The sequence below is a fragment of the Falco punctatus genome, assembly GCF_963210335.1.
Source record: "Falco punctatus genome assembly, chromosome: 9".
Classification (NCBI taxonomy): domain Eukaryota; kingdom Metazoa; phylum Chordata; class Aves; order Falconiformes; family Falconidae; genus Falco; species Falco punctatus.
In genome coordinates this window covers 49107210-49128076 of record NC_137589.1, presented here as the reverse complement: position 1 = coordinate 49128076, position 20867 = coordinate 49107210, and the positions used below count along the sequence as shown (strand labels likewise).

The window sequence follows — 20867 nt, the reverse complement described above, 5'->3', positions numbered from 1 at the left end:
AGGTAGAAAACCTGTCTCTGGAATAGTAAGTACTCAGCTTTTTGGGTTTTTTTTTAGCTCTGAATCATTTCTGCTTTGGATTAGCAGCTCTGTGGCAGCCCAGTGGTTTGAAAGCTAGGTGAAGAATGCCATGTTCAAAGCTTTTTCCTGGTGTGGTTTATTGTCACTCATAACTAAAATAAAAAATTTGTTGCTATTTGTTCTAGCTTTCTGTGCCCTAGAGGTAGTCCTGTCAGAAGAGTGTCATGAGACCAAGGCTCTTCCAAAGACAGGTTCCTTCCCAGGGAATGGCTTGACTTCATTGCCCTTTCCCTCTTCTTGATGTTGCAGGAGATCTTCGACCTTGTTGAGTTGTCAAAGAGTGAAGGTGGGATTGGAATTTTGTATTTCCAAAAGCGAAAATGTAGAGGTGCTCTGTTCTATAGACTAGGGCTAAGAATTTGTCCTCTGAACTCTTACAGGTGTTTGTGTTACTACCTGGAAGCTATTTATATATCACATGTTCTTTTGCTGTTACCTGAGACCACAGAGCAAGAGTAGGAAAAGTGCCTCTGGTGATGTATGTTTTGGTCTTAACCATCTGCCGAAACAGAGATTGACTTCCTGGGCTTAATTAAAAACACAGTGGAATGGATTTTGATAATGATGACCTGTGTTCTGCCTTGCTTTTTTTTCTCAGAAACAGCTTCGGGCTTCTCAAAACAACGGGTGTTTGAACAATTGAAGCAAAATAATTTGATTCTTGCCTGTGGTAGAACAGGCTTTTGTTTTGAGGGAGTTATAGGTGGTGATGCAAAATGAAATGAACACACATTCATTTGCCTTCTGCAAGAAGGGAAAGCATAAGTATTTTTTTAAAAGTCAACCTTTCAAACTATTAGGTCTTTAGTGAAAAGCCTATGTTTAAAAGGTGACCCTGACAGGCCAGAGTAGGAATTGGAAGTCCCTGCGTATTCCTGTAGGAGCTGACATCAGCAATGCATGGCTATTGCGGCAATGCCTGGCATAGACTGGAATGTGACAGCTCCAGGGAAGGTGAATGATTGAGTGGCCACCTTAAAACACTGTGACTGCACATGGACAAGCATCTAAGGAGTAATTGTAGACAAACAGCTACTTAAATATGAAAAGAGTGAAACCTGTTCCTGGGATCGTTATTCAAGGAAGCTTTCACATGTGGTTGAATCTAATGCACTTCATAATGAAGGTGTTAGAAGAACATACATGAATTGCTTAAAACAATGTGTCTCATATCATATGTGTGGAACGGATTCCTAAAAATTAACAAGGAGTTCTGGAAGCTGCTTTTCTTCTTGTCCAGATTCTCAAAACATACCTGAAAGCCAGTTCAGAATTTGTACAAAAGTTGCCTTTCTGTGCTAAGTCTGGTTATGATGTTGAAAAACAGCCAGAGGGGAGAAATGAGCTGGTTTTCCACATCTGCGGCTTTGTGTAAATGGCTAGGTTGTTATCAGCCGATCCATTAACTTAAAACTATCTTTGTTACCACTGCACTGCAGTGCCTTAGGCATTGCCTGAGTTCACTGGAGGCAAGATTTCTCGGTCAAAGGATTTGCAGGAACTTTTTAGTTCAACTGAAGGATTGGTGTCTGGGTCCATAAATGATGGCTGTGCTGTCCAGAGCACAGAGCAGCTCCTCACCGTATCTGCAAGAACTGATAAGTCCTTGATGTGTGCAGGTTATTAAACTACATATGTAGTTGTCATTCTCAGGGGGTAATAGGGTGCTGACTGGGCAACCTGCTGAGCGTGCTTGAACAGGGAAGTTGGGCTAGATGATCTCAGGAGGGCTCCTAAACCTCAGCGTTTCTGTGACTGAAAATCTTAACTGCAACTCCTCCTGCGGCGACGTGTGGAGCAAGGGCAAGTAGGGTGAGATCTCGGAATCTTCTGTGAGTCTTCTGAATCATATGTGTCAATGGACTTTAGGCTCCCTTTTATGAGGCCTGTAATAAACTGATGCCATGCACTTTATTACCCTCAGCATTAGTTTTATCTACATGAGACAAAGGTATTTATGATGTTGCTAGATAAAAATCTGTAATCCTGCACCTGTATTAAAGGCTAGATAATGCACTTTAGGGCACATCAAGTCACATTGCATTTTTGCAGCTGAGGAAACTGTTGCTTACTTGGGAATGCACTTGCTGACCCTTGGTTTCATTTTGTGTCCTCTGAGATTTTACAGTCTTACAGGGCTAAAGGCTAGAAGACACCATTTTAAATAGCTCTGGTCGGAGCTGTTTATACTGTTCAGCCTGATGTGTTTCCTTCCCACTTCAGCAAGCCACGAAGCAATGGTTTATCAGGTATTAACTTGCAAGTAGTACCCTGCCTCACATCCTGATGTATCTAGTATTCCTTATAGATTGAATGCTTCTGCATGTTAGCACTGAATGGTCACAAACAATAATAATCTCCTTACCCTCGGGACAGAAACACCATTTTTGTGTGAGACAGGCTGGCTCTTTTTCGTACGTATGGTGCAGGTGGTGTGAACCTGTAGGAATGTGGCTGCTGAATTAGAGTGAGCGTGATGAAGAATCTTGTACACCAAAAGGTTTGGTTTTTTTTCCATTTTAAGATTTGAGTTTTCCCTTCATAAAAAAAAAAAAAAAGGTCTTTGTAGATAGAAGAGTACGTGCTAGAAGCTATTCTTGATTTGGGCATATAAAATAAGAGAAATTCTTCACTAGGCCTGGGTTTTCTAAGGAAGGATAAGTTGTCTAATCTTGCAGGATACATATCTTGCAAGATACTGTTCCAAATATTAGTATTTTTTTTAGATGAAGAAGTTTTTGAAGAGTATTGCAAGGCGCAGGACCGATCTGCTTGTTGCTCAGCATATGGTGAGGCAGCAGGATGTTTTCTGCCTTCTGGCCGTATGGCTCACATCTTCCTGATTGCCATTCCTGTGCTTGGTTGGGTAATGTCTCTGCAGAAACAGCCACGGAGGATAAGGAAGTACCTATTTATTCAAGAAGTTACATAATCTTGGAAAATATGTGTCACATGGCGCTTCATTTCTCTTGTCTTCCCCACTGCTGTCCCGTTTCTCTCTTCGGCTAAGGAAGGTTAGGCAACTTTCTTCAGCTGACAAGTGAGTGCTAAGCAGTTTTTAGTGGGAGGGTTTGGGTGATTTCTGACCAAACGCCATACGCAGTCAGCAGGCTGCACTCAGCTATTCTGGCATCCCCACAAGGCCTGTTAAAGCCAGTGGGATTTAAGCTATCCTGCCTTATCTCTGCTTAAATACTGCATGGTCCCTGGGGGGAAGGGGAGGCCTTCAGGTTTCTCCTTCCTGGATGCTGAATACTGGGTATTTTGTGACATGGGTATGTATTACCGTGTTACTGTTTCATACCCTTGATGATGTGAGGAAGAGAGATGAAAAGCTATGATAAAGTGGCCTGCAGAACTGCAAACCTGGTATAATTGCTTCAAAAGTCCTTTGACGTGTATAAGGAGTGCTGAAGAGGTTCTTCTGTCGATGCCTTCTGGGAATTGCCTTTGATGGAAACTTGTTAGTACTAGCTCTGAATTCACGCTGGCGTTGGCTATAAGGAATTTTGGTGTCTGACATGCTTTTGTAGGAGTCCTTTAGCCTGGATGTTTTATAAAGAAATAGTAATGTAGCATCCTCTTGTCAGTTTTGGCTTCTCTAATGCTATGCTTTTCTCTCCAGATGAGTGCTTGAGTCAGCTTTTGTATGGCATCTTCTCTGCTTTGGGAGCTGTGGAACTGGCATTCGCTCCTCAGGTCTTGCATGTCCTGAGGTGCCTCAGTTCTGCTGCTCTCCAGAAGCTTCTGTGCTCTTGCGTGTCAGAAAAGGGGCATGACTTCCCTCATCTGGCTAGACAGCAAGGAGAAAAATACACAGTACAGGCTAGTTAGTGGTGGAAGAAATAGGTAAATTAAAACAGGAAGGGGGAAATACTGGACATGTACAGAATGGAAGAAATTGTGCTAGCAGTGGGCTTGGGCATGGCAAGTCACTCCTGAGTACGAAAGTCACAGGCCTGTGACAGAACTGATATGCTCTGGCTGTGGCACCTGGTAGGACGTGCGCTCACAGCATGAAGAGCCAGCTGGAGGGGGATGCTATTCTGTTGGAGCTGGAGCAGTAATATGAAAAAGGGGAAAGTTTTGTGACACAGACATGAACAGGCAAACTTTGAACTATTGAAGAGATCATAATTGTCTTTTAGTTGGTACCACCTTTGTCACTGAGTTCACTATGTGCTGATGTAGCATCTCACCTTTCTGAATGCTGACTATAATGTTTATTGGTATTTATTAGCAGTAAAAAAAAAAAACAACCAAACTTGTAGTTGACATGTCTGTTCTTGGCCTTCTGCTTCTGGTCAGTGGGTGGGCGGCTCTGGGCCAAGTGAGCTGTGCTTTGTTCCCTGGACTGCACTTTTGATTTGCTCGGCTTGTAATAGTCTCTCTGGCTGAGGTTGTCTGAGACAGCCAAGGGTGGAATATGCTCAGATCCTTTGAAAGTGTCCCACTGGGAACTTCAGGTTAATTTGGGCTCGTTCGGATTGGAAATACTCATGTTTTATCAGGGTGGTAGCAGGTTATTGTTGGTGGAGTTGAATACTTCAGTTCACGTCACTTCTGACATCGGTTTCTCCAAAGCTTGTTTGCCGTGTCTGGCCTGGCTGTCCTTTGTGTGGATAAGAGCTATGCACGCACGGTTCACCGACCATCCTCAGCCTCCTGACAGCTTTCAGTATCTGTCCATCACCCAAAAATAACTCCCTTGACCCATGTTTTTGTGACAGATGTGCACTCAGCAATGTCTGCAAAACAGACAAGCAGTAGGCTGCATTTTGGAAGCTTGTACCCTGCGGTGTTCACAGGAGCTGCCAGATCCCATTCCAGTGTCATTCCTAGTTATTGTGCCCTTCCTACTGTTTTGCATTTGTCAGGGCAAGGACTGTGTTGTGTTTGTAACAGCGTGAAAATTTTCTAGCTGGGTGTATCCAATGCTGTGTTCTGAGCCCAAAAGCCTGTTGTGCCTCTTCAAAAATGTTTTCACTTTTAGCACTGTGTAGGGGACGGTAAGAAGCACCTTGTTGCTGCTGTGCTGAAGAGATGGTGTTCTTGTCTTGTGTCCTGCTAAGAGTGGGGCAGCCTGGAAAGCTGTACGTGTAGGTGATGACCCTAAGATTTGGCCCAACAGTTACAGGTGTGGATCACTCTCTTAAGATTGCTGTTCTTTTTTCACAGGAAAACTTGATGTTCACCGGTCTATGTGGGAATGTGTCCAGGATTCTCCTGTAGATGAGGAGAGTTTCTACTGATTCCTGTGCTGATGTAGTCCTCCCTACATTGCTGACTTAGAATTCTGTGGGAAAGAGACAAACCAAGGAGCAATGACATTGGTTCTGCCGCCTGTTGCTAAAGGTCACTGTGGTCATTGTGCGAGTAATCTTACCTGCTCTACCGAAGCAGGGGTTGAGAGGTGGCCAGCACAAGTGGAGGAGCTGTTTTAGAACAGGATAGGTTAGGACAGTTAAGTTGGAAGGGACCACAACAATCATCTAGTCTAACTGCCAGGCTGTAGCTTGATGGAGTTTGGGACTTCATGAGACAGTAGAGGAGCACTCTTGGATCTAGATGCAGAGCTTTGTGTGTATTCCAGGTGCCTGAACCTGGACTGTAAGTGATGGACTTCTCTAGCAGAAATGAGGTTACAGCCAGGAAAACATTGGCAAGGACTCCTCAGTTTTGCCATGTTTCTCAGGAGAATCCTTCACTTACTGCTTTTTCCACCTCCTGTAGTTTCAGTGTGGCTGAACAAAAAGCTTGTCCAGAGAAGAGCCAGTCAGTTGCTCAACCTGCCTCTCACCATTATTTTCTTCACCTGTATGCACCTCTTGGCAATATTTCTCAGCCTTTCCTATGATATTATCAGTCTTTCAGTCTCAGGTTTTCCTGCTCTTTGGGATTGTTTTCTGCTGCCTTTCACTTCTATGGACCCATTAGCAATTACATGGGCTGGCATGATGCTCCGCTTATGAAGTTTGGTGCATTGTCCTGTAAAGAACAGCCTGTCCTCAGTTTTGTTTTTTTTTTTCTCTTGTTCAAAGATTTAGAGATTTCCTGAGGAGTCTGCAGAAGCTGGAAGATTAGGAGCGACCGTCCCCTTTTATGGGAAGGAGATCAAGCAGGGTCTCTTAACAGAAGGTAACCAGACAAGTTTGCTATGAAAATAAACTCCATCAAAGGGATGTGATTGTAGCCATGCTGAGAGGAAGAGCTCTGCCTCTCCTCTAGTAATAGGGATTGTGCTAAGTGAATGCAACCAGCTTTGCCTCAGTTGTACAGCCGAGTGTTGCTTTCGTTCAAAGCAAAGAACAGAACCTTAAGGGCTGAGCCAAAGCTGATACTTTATCAGCTATTTTTAATCTTCATTTTAATTAAAAGTTGATTAATGTGTATAACTGTGCCAAGCTTCCAGATAATGTTTCACAACGCCAGGAAGCCTGTGTGAGCCAGCATCTCAACTGGAATCCACAGTCTGAAATTGGGCCACCTTTTTTTATATTTGCTGTGTCCATGAGTACTGTGCGATAGTTACATGTGGAGGGTGCAGCTTGTGTCTTTGGGACAGAGCAGCCCTGTAATGAGAGGGACAAACATATTGGTACAAGCGTGGAATGTGGGAAAGAAACAAGAATTTGGTAAGGATAAAGCAAGCAAATGGTGGCAGCCAGGAGCCCTGAAGGATAGAGTTCTGCAGCTCAGATAAGTGTGAGAAAATGGTAAAATTAATCCACTTAGCAGGGTGCTCCTTTGTTCTCTGCAAAGACCTACAGCCCCCCCATGAGTTCCCCCAGGCACTGAGGAAGGGGCATGTACTCACAGAGTGTGATTATTGGCACCAACGGTGTGATCTGGCTGTGCTGCAGAGAGCCTGAACTGAACTCTGCTTTAATCCTTCAACCCCAAACCTACCTGCGTGGGTGGCAGGAGGCTTTGCTCCACTCTTTCCCCATATCCTGCCTCTAGGTTTTGTCAGGGTTGCCTTTAGAAAGGGTCTGTCTCAGCCTGGGCAAATATTGTCAGCCATGCCCATGACTGACAAACAATGGAACATTTTTGATATGCCACGTTCTCTGTCACCTTCAGCATCCATGAGTGTGCTGTAGTGGTTCCATCCTGGTATTCTTGACAGAGGTGATGACAGAGGATCAGTTATCCTGTGTGATTTTTCTCCCCTCATGAAAAAGTAACAGCCCTGCAGGTTATTTTTGAAAGCCTATTCTTCTGCTTGTATTGTGCATGATAGCTGCAGAAGAGCTGGTCTTTACATGCTATCAGCTTGTCTGCATCTCGCTTCTAACATCCCTGCTGACTGCTTCCATCTCTGCATGTCACAGTCTGCCCAGACATCGTCCCCATGCAAAGCTGAACACAAGATATAGTCTGTAGCCCTGCCCAGCTCTTTTTTTTTTGCCCATCATTCTCCACTTCCTGCACTCCACCGTCTGGCATGCAGCATCAAGCTGAATAACCTCTAGAATACCTCTCTTCTTCCTTCAAAAGCTTCCGAAACCCACCTGTACAAATATCTCAGCTGTATCGCTTCTGCTTACATGTGGGGAGGGAGAGTGTGCCCTCCGTCACAGGCTGTTTTTCTGCTTGACTCCACTGATCTGGCTTGCATAGATTTGCAAGCTTCTCTGGTCACGGACAAAACCCAGGAAATGCAAACTAACACTGCGTGACAACCTAGCCTTCAAAATATCTTGGACCGCCTCTCCCAAGCTGTTCCCTTCTCTTTCTTGATCTTTACCTGAACCCCTTCTAGTGTGTTAAGCTTTTAGGAAACCTTAAAACTTCTGGTGAAGACTTTTGGTTGGGACTCTAAGGCGGTGACACAGTACCAGGCCAAGCCACACAGTTCTGCTGTAACCTTGCAAACATCCCTTAAATTCTTAATATAGCACCAAGAGCTGCTCCTTTGGGAGTCATGGAAGGGAAAAACAGAGGTGTGCAATTAAAACAGGCGTGCTGGGCACAGCACAGTCCCTCCTTGGGTGTCCGAGTTCCAGCCTGGCATTGCTGAAGCTGCTTGGGAGAGTTCTGGGGGGAGTTTTGGCACTGGAGAACAACGGTGTGTATCTGTAAAACACATTACATTAAATTACTGAAGAATGATGTACTTGTTCCTTGTAGCTTTAACGCATGTCTGTATAGCTTGACCCAGGAGGGCTCTGGCTGCAATTGCTGGATGTTTCTACAATATGAACAGGTGGAAATCATCTGTTCCTCAGCTGTGCCTTTAAGCAGCTCTGGAGCTAAGCCTGGGATCCTGGAGGAGAAGCAGCGAGTCCACCCATCTGGAAAGGAAGCAGTTAAAATTGTCCAGTTTGCCAGGAAATTGAATAAACCAGAAGCGGTGCTAAAGCCTCATGATGTCTAGCTCAGACCATTCAGTGGAGACCAGTTAGAGCCAGTGAACAGTGCTGTAGTGTCTGCAGGCTCCTTGCTTCCCCTCCCACCTCTATTTACAGCACTTAAAAAAAAAAAAAAAAAAAAAAAAAAATTGGGCTTGAGACCACAAGCTCAGAGCCAGTGGAGCTCAAGTAGTCTGCCAGCTGGACTGCTGTAAGTAGAGCACTGATAACTTTTGGTTGCCTTTTCCATTACTCATGTGTTTTGTATGTAACATTCCTTTGTATCATGCAGATGCAGGACTGAGAGGTACGTGATGGGCAAGCAAGAGATCTTTGCCCTTCCAGCTTGCTGTTTTTAATCTTTTTCCCTTGGATTTCTCTCAGGAGAGAAATTTTAATTCTTAGTAAATCTTCCCAGGTTGTCTTCACTTTTTCAGGAGAAGAGAGGGAACTTCTGACCCTGTTCTTGCTACCAAAAGCACTGGTGGAGATACTAGATAAGAATCACTCTAGCTGCCTTGAGACAGAAGTCTGGATGCTTCTGTGCAGGAGCCAGCCTTGGCGGCATGGCTGGTGTGCTTGCTGCTGCTGCACATGGGGCCACTGCAGCAAGCACTGTCTCTGTTGAACAAGTAACTAGTGTAAAGGAGACTGAAGAGGTGTTTTTTAAGGCAGAGCCAGTGGAATTAGTTGATTTCTTGCTTTTTCAGAACTGTCACAGGAAAGATGAGGCACTATTTTGAAGGGAAGAGGTTGCTGCTCTAATGGGCATTGATTTAGGGCTTCGTTGTTAATCCTGTTAGACTTCTGATTTGGAAAGGAGCTTTCATTCCTCTTGAATGTGACTTTAAGGACGTTCTGTTTGCACACCATGTTTCAGACTGAGCTGATTTGTAAAGTACTTTCTGGGAGCTTGGCAGATCCTTCGCAGAGTCTGTCCTGTTTCTGTATGGCCTGTGTTTCTGCATTAATAGGTGTTATCTCCCTTGGGTGTCTGGAAGGCTGTTTGCCACAGGAGAAACTCTGATTTACTGCAGAGCATTAACAGAGCCGAAGCAATAGATTGGGAAACTGTGGTGGAGGTTATTTATAATGGCAGTCATCTTATGGCTGAGACCTGCTTGAGAAGACTGTTTTGTGTTTGGCGTCTCATCAGGTCCAGCTCTTTTACCCATTGTTTCTGTTGTGCACTGGCATAAGACACCTATCTTTCCTCCCATCCTCTGTGCCCTGGAGTTGCAAACTGCCCTGCAGCTTCCTTGTACATGTGAGATGGGGCAGCACTGGTTAAATGTTGGTGGAGGGTGAAAGCAAGTCCTAATGCTGAACTTGAGCTAACAGTTTGTTGTCAGATCCTGCTCCTGGCTTGCATTTCTCCCTGAACCATCTTGGTCTGCTGAGCTGTCAAGGTGGCATTGCTGCAGACGGGTAGAAACCCCTTACCTGAACAGAGCCTACATATGTGCTGAGGTCAGTCTCGCTCCAAGATGATGGCTTAAAAGTGAGAGAGGTTCTTTGTGTAGCTCTGAGTCTTACTGTGTTCCTTAAGAATTTGAGGAGTTGTGAAATGGAGGCTGTGGCTCCTCTGACCTGGGGTGACAGCAGGGAGAGAGAAAGAAACAGGTCTTGGAGGGAATTTCCTCATTCCTCTCTCCTGTCCCACCCTGTTTGTTTTCTTATGTGGTAGGCTACTACAGAGTACAAGAAAAATCCTTGTGTGTGTGCAGCACTGGTAACGGTGCAGCATCCAGGCAGGTGCACCAAGAGGTCTGTGCCCTTCGAGTGTGCAAACGCTTTGAAATGCTTGAGCCTTCTGCAGCCACAGTCTATTCCAAATCCCTTCTCCAGGGTGTGCTCAGGGATCTGCTCCAATCAATGCCTCTTTCTCTCTGTGCAAACATGGGGAGCAGGCAGCAGTTCAGAGATCAAGTTGTCCATTCAGACAAAAATACCTGCTGCTGAAGTGCTGGGTTTGTACAAGACTAAACCTATTTAAGGAATTTGTGATAATAGAAACGTGTGTGGATTTTTTTCCTCCCGGTACAGCATCAGACTTCTTAAAAACAGTGCCCTTCTTTTCGTGATACACACAGCTCTGTGTCAGTGAGCTTGTCTCTTAAGAGAATGCACAAACAAACCAGTGATTTGCAGCTTGAAATAATTACACAGCCATTAACCTGTTGCTGCTGCTGCCCTAGATACTGGGTTTTTTTACCTCGAGCACAAATAGAGACCTCCTAAGTTGTAACGCAGAGGCTGACTGTACTGGGTTGTTCCACTGGAAGTCATTTAAACAGAAATTTATCCAGGTGTTGGTTACCTTTAATAAAACAAAAGACAGCTGAAGTGGCTCAGTCTAGGTTATTTCCTCTTAGGCTACTTAATATCCTCTTCTTTCCAGGATCTCCTAAAATGTCTTTCAGTGTTGGGTAACCGCAGTAGGGGGTTGGATCTGGTGTTGGAACACTAGTGGAGCAGAGTGGGAAGGAGTTACACAGGTGAGCATCAAGCTCACCAAGACCCAGCCCATCCACAGGCAGCCACTTGTGAATACTTGAGCTTGTTGGTTTTAATACACTGTAAATGGCTAGAGAATGCGTCTCCTGCTTCTCCCTTTCTGGAGACCAGTGATGGTAAATTAGTGAGAAGCTGGACACAACCAAACCACAATGGGAGTTTTTAATCTGGTAACCAGCCAGGGCTTCTGTGGAGTGTATTGGAACCTGCAGAGTTTGGCAGGAGCGTGAAATCCTAAAATGAATAAATAGCTGAATTGGACAGTAGTCACTAGCGAGAATGTTGCATCCAAAGCAAAAGCAATCTATCAGTCAACTGAAAGAAGAATCACAGAATCATTTAGGTTGGAAAAGATTTTTGAGATCATCAAGTCAAACTGTTAACCCAGGACTGCCAAGTCCATCACTAAACCATGTTGCTAAGCACCGCATCTACTAAACCATGTTGCTAAGCACCGCATCTATGTGATTTTTAAACACCTCCAGGCATGGTGATTCCACCATTTCCCTGGGCAGCCTGTTCCAGTGCTTCACCACCCTTTTCAGTGGTTTTGTTTTTTTTTTTTTGTCTTAATATCCAATCTAAACTTCCCCTGGTGTAACCTGAGGCTGTTTCTTCTTGTCCTTAGCTTATTATCTGGGAGAAGGGACCTACCTCTAGCTGCCTACAGCTTCCTTTCAGGTAATTGTACAAAGTAGTAAGATCTACCCTGAGCTGCCTCCCCTCCAGGCTGAACACCCCCAGTTCCCTCAGCTGCTCCCCATCAGACTTGTGCTCCGGACCCTTCCCCAGCTCTGTTGCCTGTCTCTGGACACGCTCCAGCACCTCAGCATCCCTCTTGAAGCGAAGGGCCCAGAACTGAACACAGGATTTGAGGTATGGCTTCACTAGTGCTCAGTACAGGGGCACAATCATTGCCCTTGTCCTGCTGGCCACACTTTCTGATAGAGCCAGGATGCTGTTGGCCTTCTTGGCCACCTGGGTACTTGGCAGATGCTCTTCCCTCCTGCAATGGCATTTGTGTTCTGGGTCACCAGTGATTCCTGCACAGCTGTGTCATAAGGCCACTGGCACGAACTGAACCAGCTGCACCATCAACTGTTTGCCATTTGGTTTTTTTTTTTTACTAGTGTGGCTTTCAGTTTAGAAGGCTCTTCTGGAGTTTCATTTCCCCTTTCCAGTCTAAATATATTTATACCTATCTGTTCAAACACCATATTGTCTTTTAGCGTAAAAAGTTCTTTTTTCCCTAGTTGTAAATGCTCCTGGTGATTTATCTGGAAGGAAGTATGTCTCCTTTTTTTTTTTTTTTTTTTTTTTTTTTTTTTTTTTTTTTTAACTTTAATTTGATAAAGTGTCTGTACTTTGTTTTTTATTTCACTCTGTTTTACTTGAGTGCTGGACTAGACTAGGAGGGTACACAGTATTCCAGACAGGGCCTAGTACATCAGTGTCCATACTTACTTATCTTTAGTGGTATCTCACCTGGACTGTGCTAGGATTGGCTTTGCCTGGCTGTCACGCAGAAGATGCTGTTGTTTTCAGGACTGACTGATGTTCTCGGGTTGTTTTTGCTCCTGTTGCTATTTCTACCTGGTGACTTTTTATTGCACACCAGAAATTGTCCCTGGTTCCATCGCACGTTGTGCCAGAGTGCAGAAGCCACGTCCACATTTAACCATGAGGTGTATTTTTATTTTTGAGGTGGTATTTCCAGACATACCTGATTTGCAGTAACCAGATTAGGAACTTGGACTGGCAGCCTTTTGACTGTGTCTCTCATTGTGTGTAATGTGATTAGAGGGGAGATGTGACAATGTAAAGCTCATAGAAGTGAAATTGGATTGCCTGTGGCTATTGCAGACCTTTGCCTGGTAATAGGCCTTGTACCACCTAACATAATTTCTTCATTAAACATGTTCCCAATAAAATCCATAACTGTCAATTAAGAGAAATACTGTAATCTGATCCTTTATTATATACAATTTAAAATGGGGTTTGAGATATTTTTGCCTCTTGCATGACTGCAATTGAGAAGAAACTTGGGTTTTTTTCTTCTTAGAGATAAGAAATGTTCCTTTATACTGAGCGCTTGTCCCCATGTGCTACCTCAATTAGATTAGGCTGCCTTTCTGGCAAGAATGTTTAGGATGTGCAGCAATACAAAAAAAATAAAGCTCAGAGGGACACACCTCCTTTAAAGTGTCCTGCTCGCTTTGCTGTGTGTTCTCTGTAGTCAGAGTGGAGGACCATGAGGATGCTGCAGAAGTTTATCCAGAGGCAGTAGTTCTCAGTGGCTTAGAGTATTTTCTTTTGTAGCAGCAGTAGAGAAACCATATTCAGTTTAGAAAACTGCTGCTTCTTTTTTTTTTCCCCATTTGTTTACAGGTTCCTACTTTTCCACGTGCCTTTTTGAATATCTGTTGTAAAGATGCCTCACGATCACCACATGAACAGCTCCATGTTGCCAACCATGCATCCTCCTGGACATCACCACTCAACAACAGCCCCAGGACATCATCACGGATCTGACATGATGATGATGGTAAGTTGAAAAATTGTAATTAACCGGAGAGCTTTTCCTTGTCTGTGGTTCAGAGTAACTTGTCATCTTAGAGAGTACGCTCTTGAGAATTGGAAATTAGACTTAGCTTTGGAAGGCATGAATCAATCCAGTTAAAGCACAGACCCCATTGTGGCTCTTCTGGAATGGAGCGGGCATGAGGTGATAGGCAACACAAAATGTATTTCAGAGCTGGAGATCCTTTGGCAAAATGGTCTTTTCTTGCAAAAACCTTCCTAGCAGCCAGCTCAGTATCTGCTCTCCAGGCAGCTAAAGGTAGAAATGCAAAGTAAGCATTAAATAAAAAATGGATGGAGTTCTCCAGGCTTTTAGTGTTAGCAAAAGCTTTAATTGGCACTGAGAGGATTGCACACTAGTATGATGGGTTGTGCTGACCTGCAGGCAGCCAACCAAACTTTAAGTGCGCACTTGGTTTGGGGAGCAAAGTGCTCCCAGGGCTCTCTGCCGTGTCAGCGTTAAAGCTGTGTTGGTCGTGAATCCTGCTGCTCTAGCTAACTTTGATCTAAACAAGTTCAGACTTGTGCATGCTGGCATCACTGAAGCTTTGCAGAGATCCTGGCCAGAGTTTCCATGGAGATGGCTGTATGACCTGCGTTTGTGTAACTAGTTCTAGGGACTTTTTCAGCCTTTTCTCCCTTTTCTAATACTTTCAAATGAGTTTCAGATTATTAAAACATAACTCTTCATGGTTAAACTTTGGAAGGAGGGGAGCGTGCATTGCCATTTCAAATGAGAATGTACTCAGGAGTACATTTTGCAGGCCTTTATTTGGTTTGCCTGCCAGCTATGTGCCCTGAAGAATCACTGCTTCTACTTACATTGCAAACAGTACCATAGTAGAAGAGGGGATTGGAACAGCCTTCCCCTTTGTGAACACAGCCCAGTACAAGGCCCAGTAGTGCTGGTGGAACTTGCAGTCCAGCATTGTCATTAATGTCCTTGTGGAGCTCTTCAAATAATCTTAACAGCTAAGTCTTGGTGTTCTCTGATCCGTTACTTCCCATACAAATGCTGTTTCTTTACAAGTGTCAAGTGCTCTGAAATTCAATGGACAGTTACAGGATGCTGCCTTACCCTGCCACTGAAAACTGTGATTAGCTGCACAAGATGATGAATTAACATGGCACGTAAAACTGTCAGGGAAGGAAGTAAATAGCTACACCATCTTAGATAGTAGACTGAACACATTTTAATGTACACATATTCCTATTCCTCACTTGCACCAGGTAACAAGCTCCATTTCAGCTGTGGTCTATGGAAATAGGCTACAATCTTCGGCTTGTGTGGTTTTTGTTTTAAATGTAAAAATATTAAATTCATTAAAGAAATTGAAGTACTCTCTAAAAGAATGTTTTATAGTAATTTCTGCTCTGGGGGAAGCGAACATCTGCTGATTCTTATGGATGCTGAAATTAATCATAATTCTGATCTTCAGCAAATAACCTTAATTAAGCAATGAAGGGAGTTCAAAGAGAAGCTCTGTTAGCTTAGTGAGTACTTTGCATGTGAAAACACTGTATGCAGCTGTGGTCAAGGCATGCTAAACTGAGTGTATTTACCTGGCTGGGAAGATTATAGGAACTCCAGCTGGCTGGGGGATCATTGATGTCTCCCCTTCCCACGGCATTCACTATGAAGGTTCAAGAGCCCTTACTTTCACCCAGGGGAAGCTGTGATCTTGCTTTATATATAATATTCCTTGTTGTACCTGTATTTAGGTCTGTCTTTCCCATAGAATATTATGAGGTTCTGTAGGGAGACAATAGTCTGCTGGCATGGTGCAGGACGGGACCAGAGAATTCAGCTGTACAAGCCCTTACCCGTATGAGCTCATACAAGGTCAAGGTGAGGAGCAGGAAGTGTCCTGTACCCCAGCCCATGAGTAGTCATGAGCTCCACGGAGACACCCCTGATCCCCAACTACTTCAGACGCTTGAGGAGAAAAGGAACTCCAAAAGTACTGTGGGCCTTCTGCCCAGGGGCACTGCCTGAGAGTTGTCCACGGGAACTGGAACCTGAAGCACCTTTAGCCATGTCTTGCTTATGTATGTTACACTAGATTTACTGAAGAGTTTCTTTGAGTCTTCTGTTGACCAAGTGAAATGATCTTAAGTTCTTGTCATAACACAAAAACCTTTGCTAAATCTTGTTGTGAACTCCATCTTGGGATAAGCTATTCAGGCTCATCTTGATGTTCTTTATGTTTTGGCCAGGCAATGACTTTCCACTTCAGCTGTGAGAATGTGCCATTGCTGTTTTCTGGACTTACAATCAATACTCCTGGAGGTTGGTAGAATTGTCTTGTCCAGTCCAAACAAAAAGTTTGCAAGTGATTAATGTTTCAGGAATTACCTTGCTATTTATGCCAAAAATATGCAGGCACACTGTGTGGAGTCTGTTTTAAATGGCATCTGCGGGGTGAAAGAAAAAGGGAGATGTCTGTATAATTTGAGAATTCAACTGGTCTTATCAAAAGTGATTGCTGATTCCACCTCATGGGTGAAATTCCAATTAGTGTGTGAGTGAAACTCACGTTTACCATCTGCACGTGCATGTACATGGTGCCCAGCCACAGCCCATGCAGTGTGATGCAGTTGTTGAATTACAGTGTCTCTTCTGACATGTTTTGAAGCAAACGTCTTTTGTTGCACAGATATAAGAATGTTTCCTCTTTTGTCAGAAATGGCTGGTGCTTTTGTGGCTGTCTTCTTCCTGGCCATGTTTTATGAAGGCCTTAAGATTGCCCGAGAGTGTCTGCTCCGTAAATCCCAAGTCAGCATTCGCTACAACTCCATGCCAGTGCCAGGTCCCAACGGCACTATCTTGATGGAGACGCACAAAACTGTTGGGTAAGAATTTCACTTCATTCTAAGAGAATTTTCTTCAGCACCTGAGAAACGTAAAAACTGGGACAGAAAAAACTATGCAGTCAGTATTACTCTCTGCAAAGTATATTGACTCCAGACTGGGACAATGCTTGACACTGGAGGACACTGTGATTGAGTCATCTGGCCACCCTTTAGGATGGCGGGACAAAAGGAGGAAAGCAGCAAGTAGTCAGATAAGCATGGGTTTTTTCGAGGGCAGTAATGAACACATTTGGGGAGTTCCCAGGAACAGAATTTGGGTGTTATAGCCAGCAACCCTGGCGATATGACAGAAAATACTTAGGATCCTTTGGCTGACATGTAGTCAAAGCCTCTACTCGGAAAAGAAGCCATTCTGCATATTGAATGTGGGGGTACAGCAAGCTTGTAGAGATCTTTTTCTCAGCTAAAAGTTTTGTCCTCCCAGCAAGTACCATGCTTTCTTTGATATCCGTCAGCTCAGGGGAAAAAGACAGAAGTGACAGATGCATGCAGAAGTCTATGTCCAGCCTGCTTTGTTATCTTCTCTGCCGTTTCAAGCACACCTTGGCATCCTCTCGGCCTAAGAGCTACATTTTCTCTTTGGGGATGTGGATTTTCCTGCCTGTGTCTCATGAATGCTGACTGTTCTTTGGGATTTGTGTTTTCAGACAGCAGATGTTGAGCTTTCCTCACCTCCTGCAGACTGTACTACACATCATTCAGGTTGTGGTCAGTTACTTCCTCATGCTGATCTTCATGACGTACAACGGATACCTCTGCATAGCTGTGGCGGCAGGGGCAGGGACGGGCTATTTCCTCTTCAGCTGGAAGAAGGCAGTTGTTGTGGATATCACGGAGCATTGCCATTAACACTGGATGCTGCCCAGAAGCTCTCCACCCCACTGCTCTCTTGAAGTGCAGCCATCACAAGGACTGGATCATTCCTAAGCTGAAAGAGAATCGATATAAAGAAAATCAACTGGAGTTCACCACAAGTTCCTAGCTGGGGTGTAGGTGTGGTTGGAATTGGGTATGCTGCTCCCCCATGCTGCAGGCTGGCAGCAGGGTTGACTCTTGAGGGTCCCGTGGTAGCCATTCTTGGCTAGGATTTGCTTTTTTCTTAGATTATGCCGTGATTGAAATTAGTTGGCTGACAGAAATGTAGAAATTATTCTTAAAAAAAAAAAAAGACAAAAAAAACCCCCCAGAAAACCAAAACCATTTTATTTTTGAATTTTAAATGCTCATCTGTGAGGGTTTTATGAACAGTAGGTAAAGATCAATGTTGTCAGTGGAGCCTACGTGTGCAAATGGCTATGTTAACGTTACTTTTTTTCAGTCCATGAGTAATGCCAGGGGAGGAGATCTCCCTGGCATTGTGGCTTTTGGGGCCAATGACACCTTCTGATGCAGAAGGACTCAGCCTCTGAGGAATATTTGGTGCTGCACATCAGACACGCCCAGGGTGTCCTGGCAGGGGAGTGCTTTGACATAAGTACGTGACCTGTGTGCTTCAGGGGGTCTAGAGAAGTGTCCTCCAAGCCCATCAGAGCATGATGTTAATCTTTGGATGCATCCAGCAGTTTTACTCAGCTTCAGGTGATAATCTTGGGTTTGGCTGCTTTCAGTTCACAATCATGGAAATATGCAGAATAGATGCAGGATGGTAACTGCTTATTTACAGGGCAAAAAGATTTTAAATGAACCATTGAACCCACATTTATTTCATGTTGAATTACACCTGGATGGATCTAGAGCTAGACTTTTGGTTTACTAGAACTAGTTCTGTAAATGAGGCGAGAGCTAAATAATGATTTCTTAACACTGAAGGTTAAAGTACCTGAAGAGGGCATTCTCTGATTGAGATGAACAAAGTAAAACAACCATTTTCCTGTAAAGGAGGGATTTAAGGAAGAGAAGAAAGAAAAGATAGGACTACAGCAGTTCATAGTCTCATCTCAGATTAAATTTGGAGCAGCTTGGGCTGATTAAAAAGTATTCCTGACCCAGATGACTCCTCTTTGTCTTAATAATTGTGCTGTGACCGCATTAGTTTGGAGGTGCAACAGTTATCAGTGCCAGTGGTGGGCAAGTGTTGTAGCACAGCAGAGAACTTCCCATTCAGTGCTGTGAGCTCTACACATTTCACAGGCAAGACAGGCTGTGACACAGGCAAAGCCAGCTTACTGCATGTGTGATGCCCAGAACATGCTTTGGGTTTTCTAGGGAGCAGTTTTGCTTTAGCACTTCATTATTAACTGCTTCTCGTCGTAGGGAATGTTGAGCAGAGTATGGTGCAAAGCTGGAGCCTTCATTCTACTCAGGATGCTCAATTTGTGCTTGTAACTGCTGGAAGGGAAGATGGTGAGGTTTTCAGAAGGGCACTAAAAAACAGGCACCGTTTCCAGACTGGGATTGATGTCTGGGATGTGCCATGAGAACATGGAATCCTTTTGAGATGCCTGGGCACATGCAGTAGCATTTTTTTCTCTGGAGGTGCTACTAGTCATACTGTTAGCAGTAGCTGTGTAAGGAATGCTGATCTTTGTGATCAGCTGCAAAAGGCAGCAGGAAATCTGCTACTGCTGCTACCAGGATCTTGAATGCACCATCTAAAGTCAACTGCCCTGGGCTGATGCCAGCTATTTATTTGGACATCTTGGTTTCTTTGGGCAGTGAATTACAGAACAAAAGGAGATGAGTTAAAAGCAGGCTTAGGTTTCTAAAAAGCTGCTTTCTGTAGCAAATTTGCATCTGGGTGAAAGAAGCAAAGTTATTTTCATGGAAAAAATTTTAGCCACATCCTGATGGGAGACAGGAAAAGCTTTTCCTGTCTGAACTTTGAAGGGAGTTATGTCTGTAACAGACTGCAGAAGGACATACTGATCTCCTCTCTGCATCTCTCATGAAGGTAAAAATTTGTGCCCTCTAAGCAATCATACCTCTCTGTGAGAGTGGAAAACAGACCCTTCCAATACCTGCGAGAGAGCTGTGAGGAAATCTTAGTGTTTGTTGGAGAGAACTGAAGCAGTTAAGTGCTGGAGATGGTTGGTTTATGTTTTGAAAGCTTTATGCTGCAGGGGCTTGATCCCTGAAGGAGTTCAGAGCTGATGTTGCCAACACTGCTCTGATTGGTTTCTCTTGAACGAGCTGGAGTTGTTGCCATTACAGGGATGTCTGATTACATAGTCACAAGTGACTTTGCGTGATGCCAGTAGTTACTTCATATACCTCTTGCTGTGTCTTTCTTTAAAATAGAACCTCTGCTTAGCTTGGTCTTCTTGCTGTCACCTTTTATCCACCTTTCCTTGTATTCAGGTGACCAGACCTGAAATCTCGGATTGAAGTGGTCAGAGATGGGTGACTTGGAGATTAGGCAATAGCTGTGGCTTTTATAGTATGAATTCGGTTGTTAGCTTTTCTGCCTCATTTTACATGTAAAATCTGTGCCCTTGAAATTGTTTCCCCTCCAAGGATGATTATTTCTGTCTTCACTGGGTCATCTCCTGCCCATGCTCACACAAGAGCGGGCACAGTGTGCAGAGGGAAGTGATGCTGAGCTAGCGGTGCTCACTGGAGGAGCAGGAACCTGGGCAGAAGTCCCCCAAGTGTCCAGCAAGCACCCCAGTTACCTTCCAGCAGCCTGGAAGAGTGATGGTTTGAGCAGTGGGCAGTGCCCTAGTTAGAAATGGGAGGCCCAGCTGGGCTTTGGGGAGTGGTACACAAGGGAAGGGCTGAAAGGAGGGTGTGTAAGGAGAGAAAATGGATGGCTGCGTCCCCTCTGCTGCTGAGCTCGCTGCTACAGTGAGGCACAGCTGAGAAAGGGACCTTTCCAGGCTGTGTCTCCCTGCCAGCTTTGCCCATGCTTTCTTTTGGTTCAATATTGACAATCGAGAGAAGCCACCTACCTCCCTGTGTCCCAGCCTCTGCCTGGCCCACCAGATGCCATCAGCTGCTGTGTTCTTGGCCCAGGTTGCTGTTTGCTTTGCCAGAGTCTGAGCAAAACCTGGCTCTCTCTACTGACTACTTCTACTGGCTGCTTTTGGTGCAGACCCAGCCTTTCTGCTGGCTGTATTTAAAGTTGTCCCAATAACACTAAACTCACATGAAGTAGTGCTTGGAGGGAAGTGAGGACTCAATTTGCTCAAGTCTCTGAATGATTAAAATTCATACGTCAACACACATGTAGCATGCTTGGAACGTGATGTCCCGTGTCTGTCTTTTAGCCTCCACACACGATGCCTCTGAATGAAGTGCACAAAGCATCTGGGCTGTCTTTGTTGGCTGGCTTTTGTTGTTTTCCTTCGAGTGCCTTTTCAGTTTGGAGCCAGTCCCACCAAATCCAGCAGGATTTCTAGTTTTGTTTACAGTGGACTGTCATTTTTGTTTTTACTCTTGCTCTTTGTGGAGGTAGCTTGTCTAGTATTACTGTGAATATCAATCTCCTGTATGTAATTAACCAATAAAATCGATTTCATTTTA

General features: G+C 44.4%; 1 protein-coding gene across 13 annotated transcripts in view; it reads left to right on the top strand.

Annotated features, from left to right (window-relative positions):
• The window catches only part of SLC31A1 (solute carrier family 31 member 1), a 27720-nt gene extending 6853 nt beyond the window's left edge, over nucleotides 1–20867 (top strand). For 2 of the 13 annotated variants that reach the window (XM_080402100.1, XM_080402103.1), the window contains exons 2-7: nucleotides 6123–6219; nucleotides 11581–11828; nucleotides 13341–13497; nucleotides 15750–15822; nucleotides 16217–16385; nucleotides 17054–20867. In XM_080402100.1, coding sequence (XP_080258226.1) covers nucleotides 13384–13497; nucleotides 15750–15822; nucleotides 16217–16385; nucleotides 17054–17255 — 558 coding nt within the window. In that variant the 5' untranslated portion in view covers nucleotides 6123–6219; nucleotides 11581–11828; nucleotides 13341–13383 and the 3' untranslated portion in view covers nucleotides 17256–20867. Of the gene's footprint in view, nucleotides 1–5259; nucleotides 6220–11580; nucleotides 11829–13340; nucleotides 13498–15749; nucleotides 15823–16216; nucleotides 16386–17053 lie in introns of those variants that run through there. The other 11 variants (XM_080402094.1, XM_080402099.1, XM_080402104.1 and 8 more) reach the window with 9 other exon arrangements.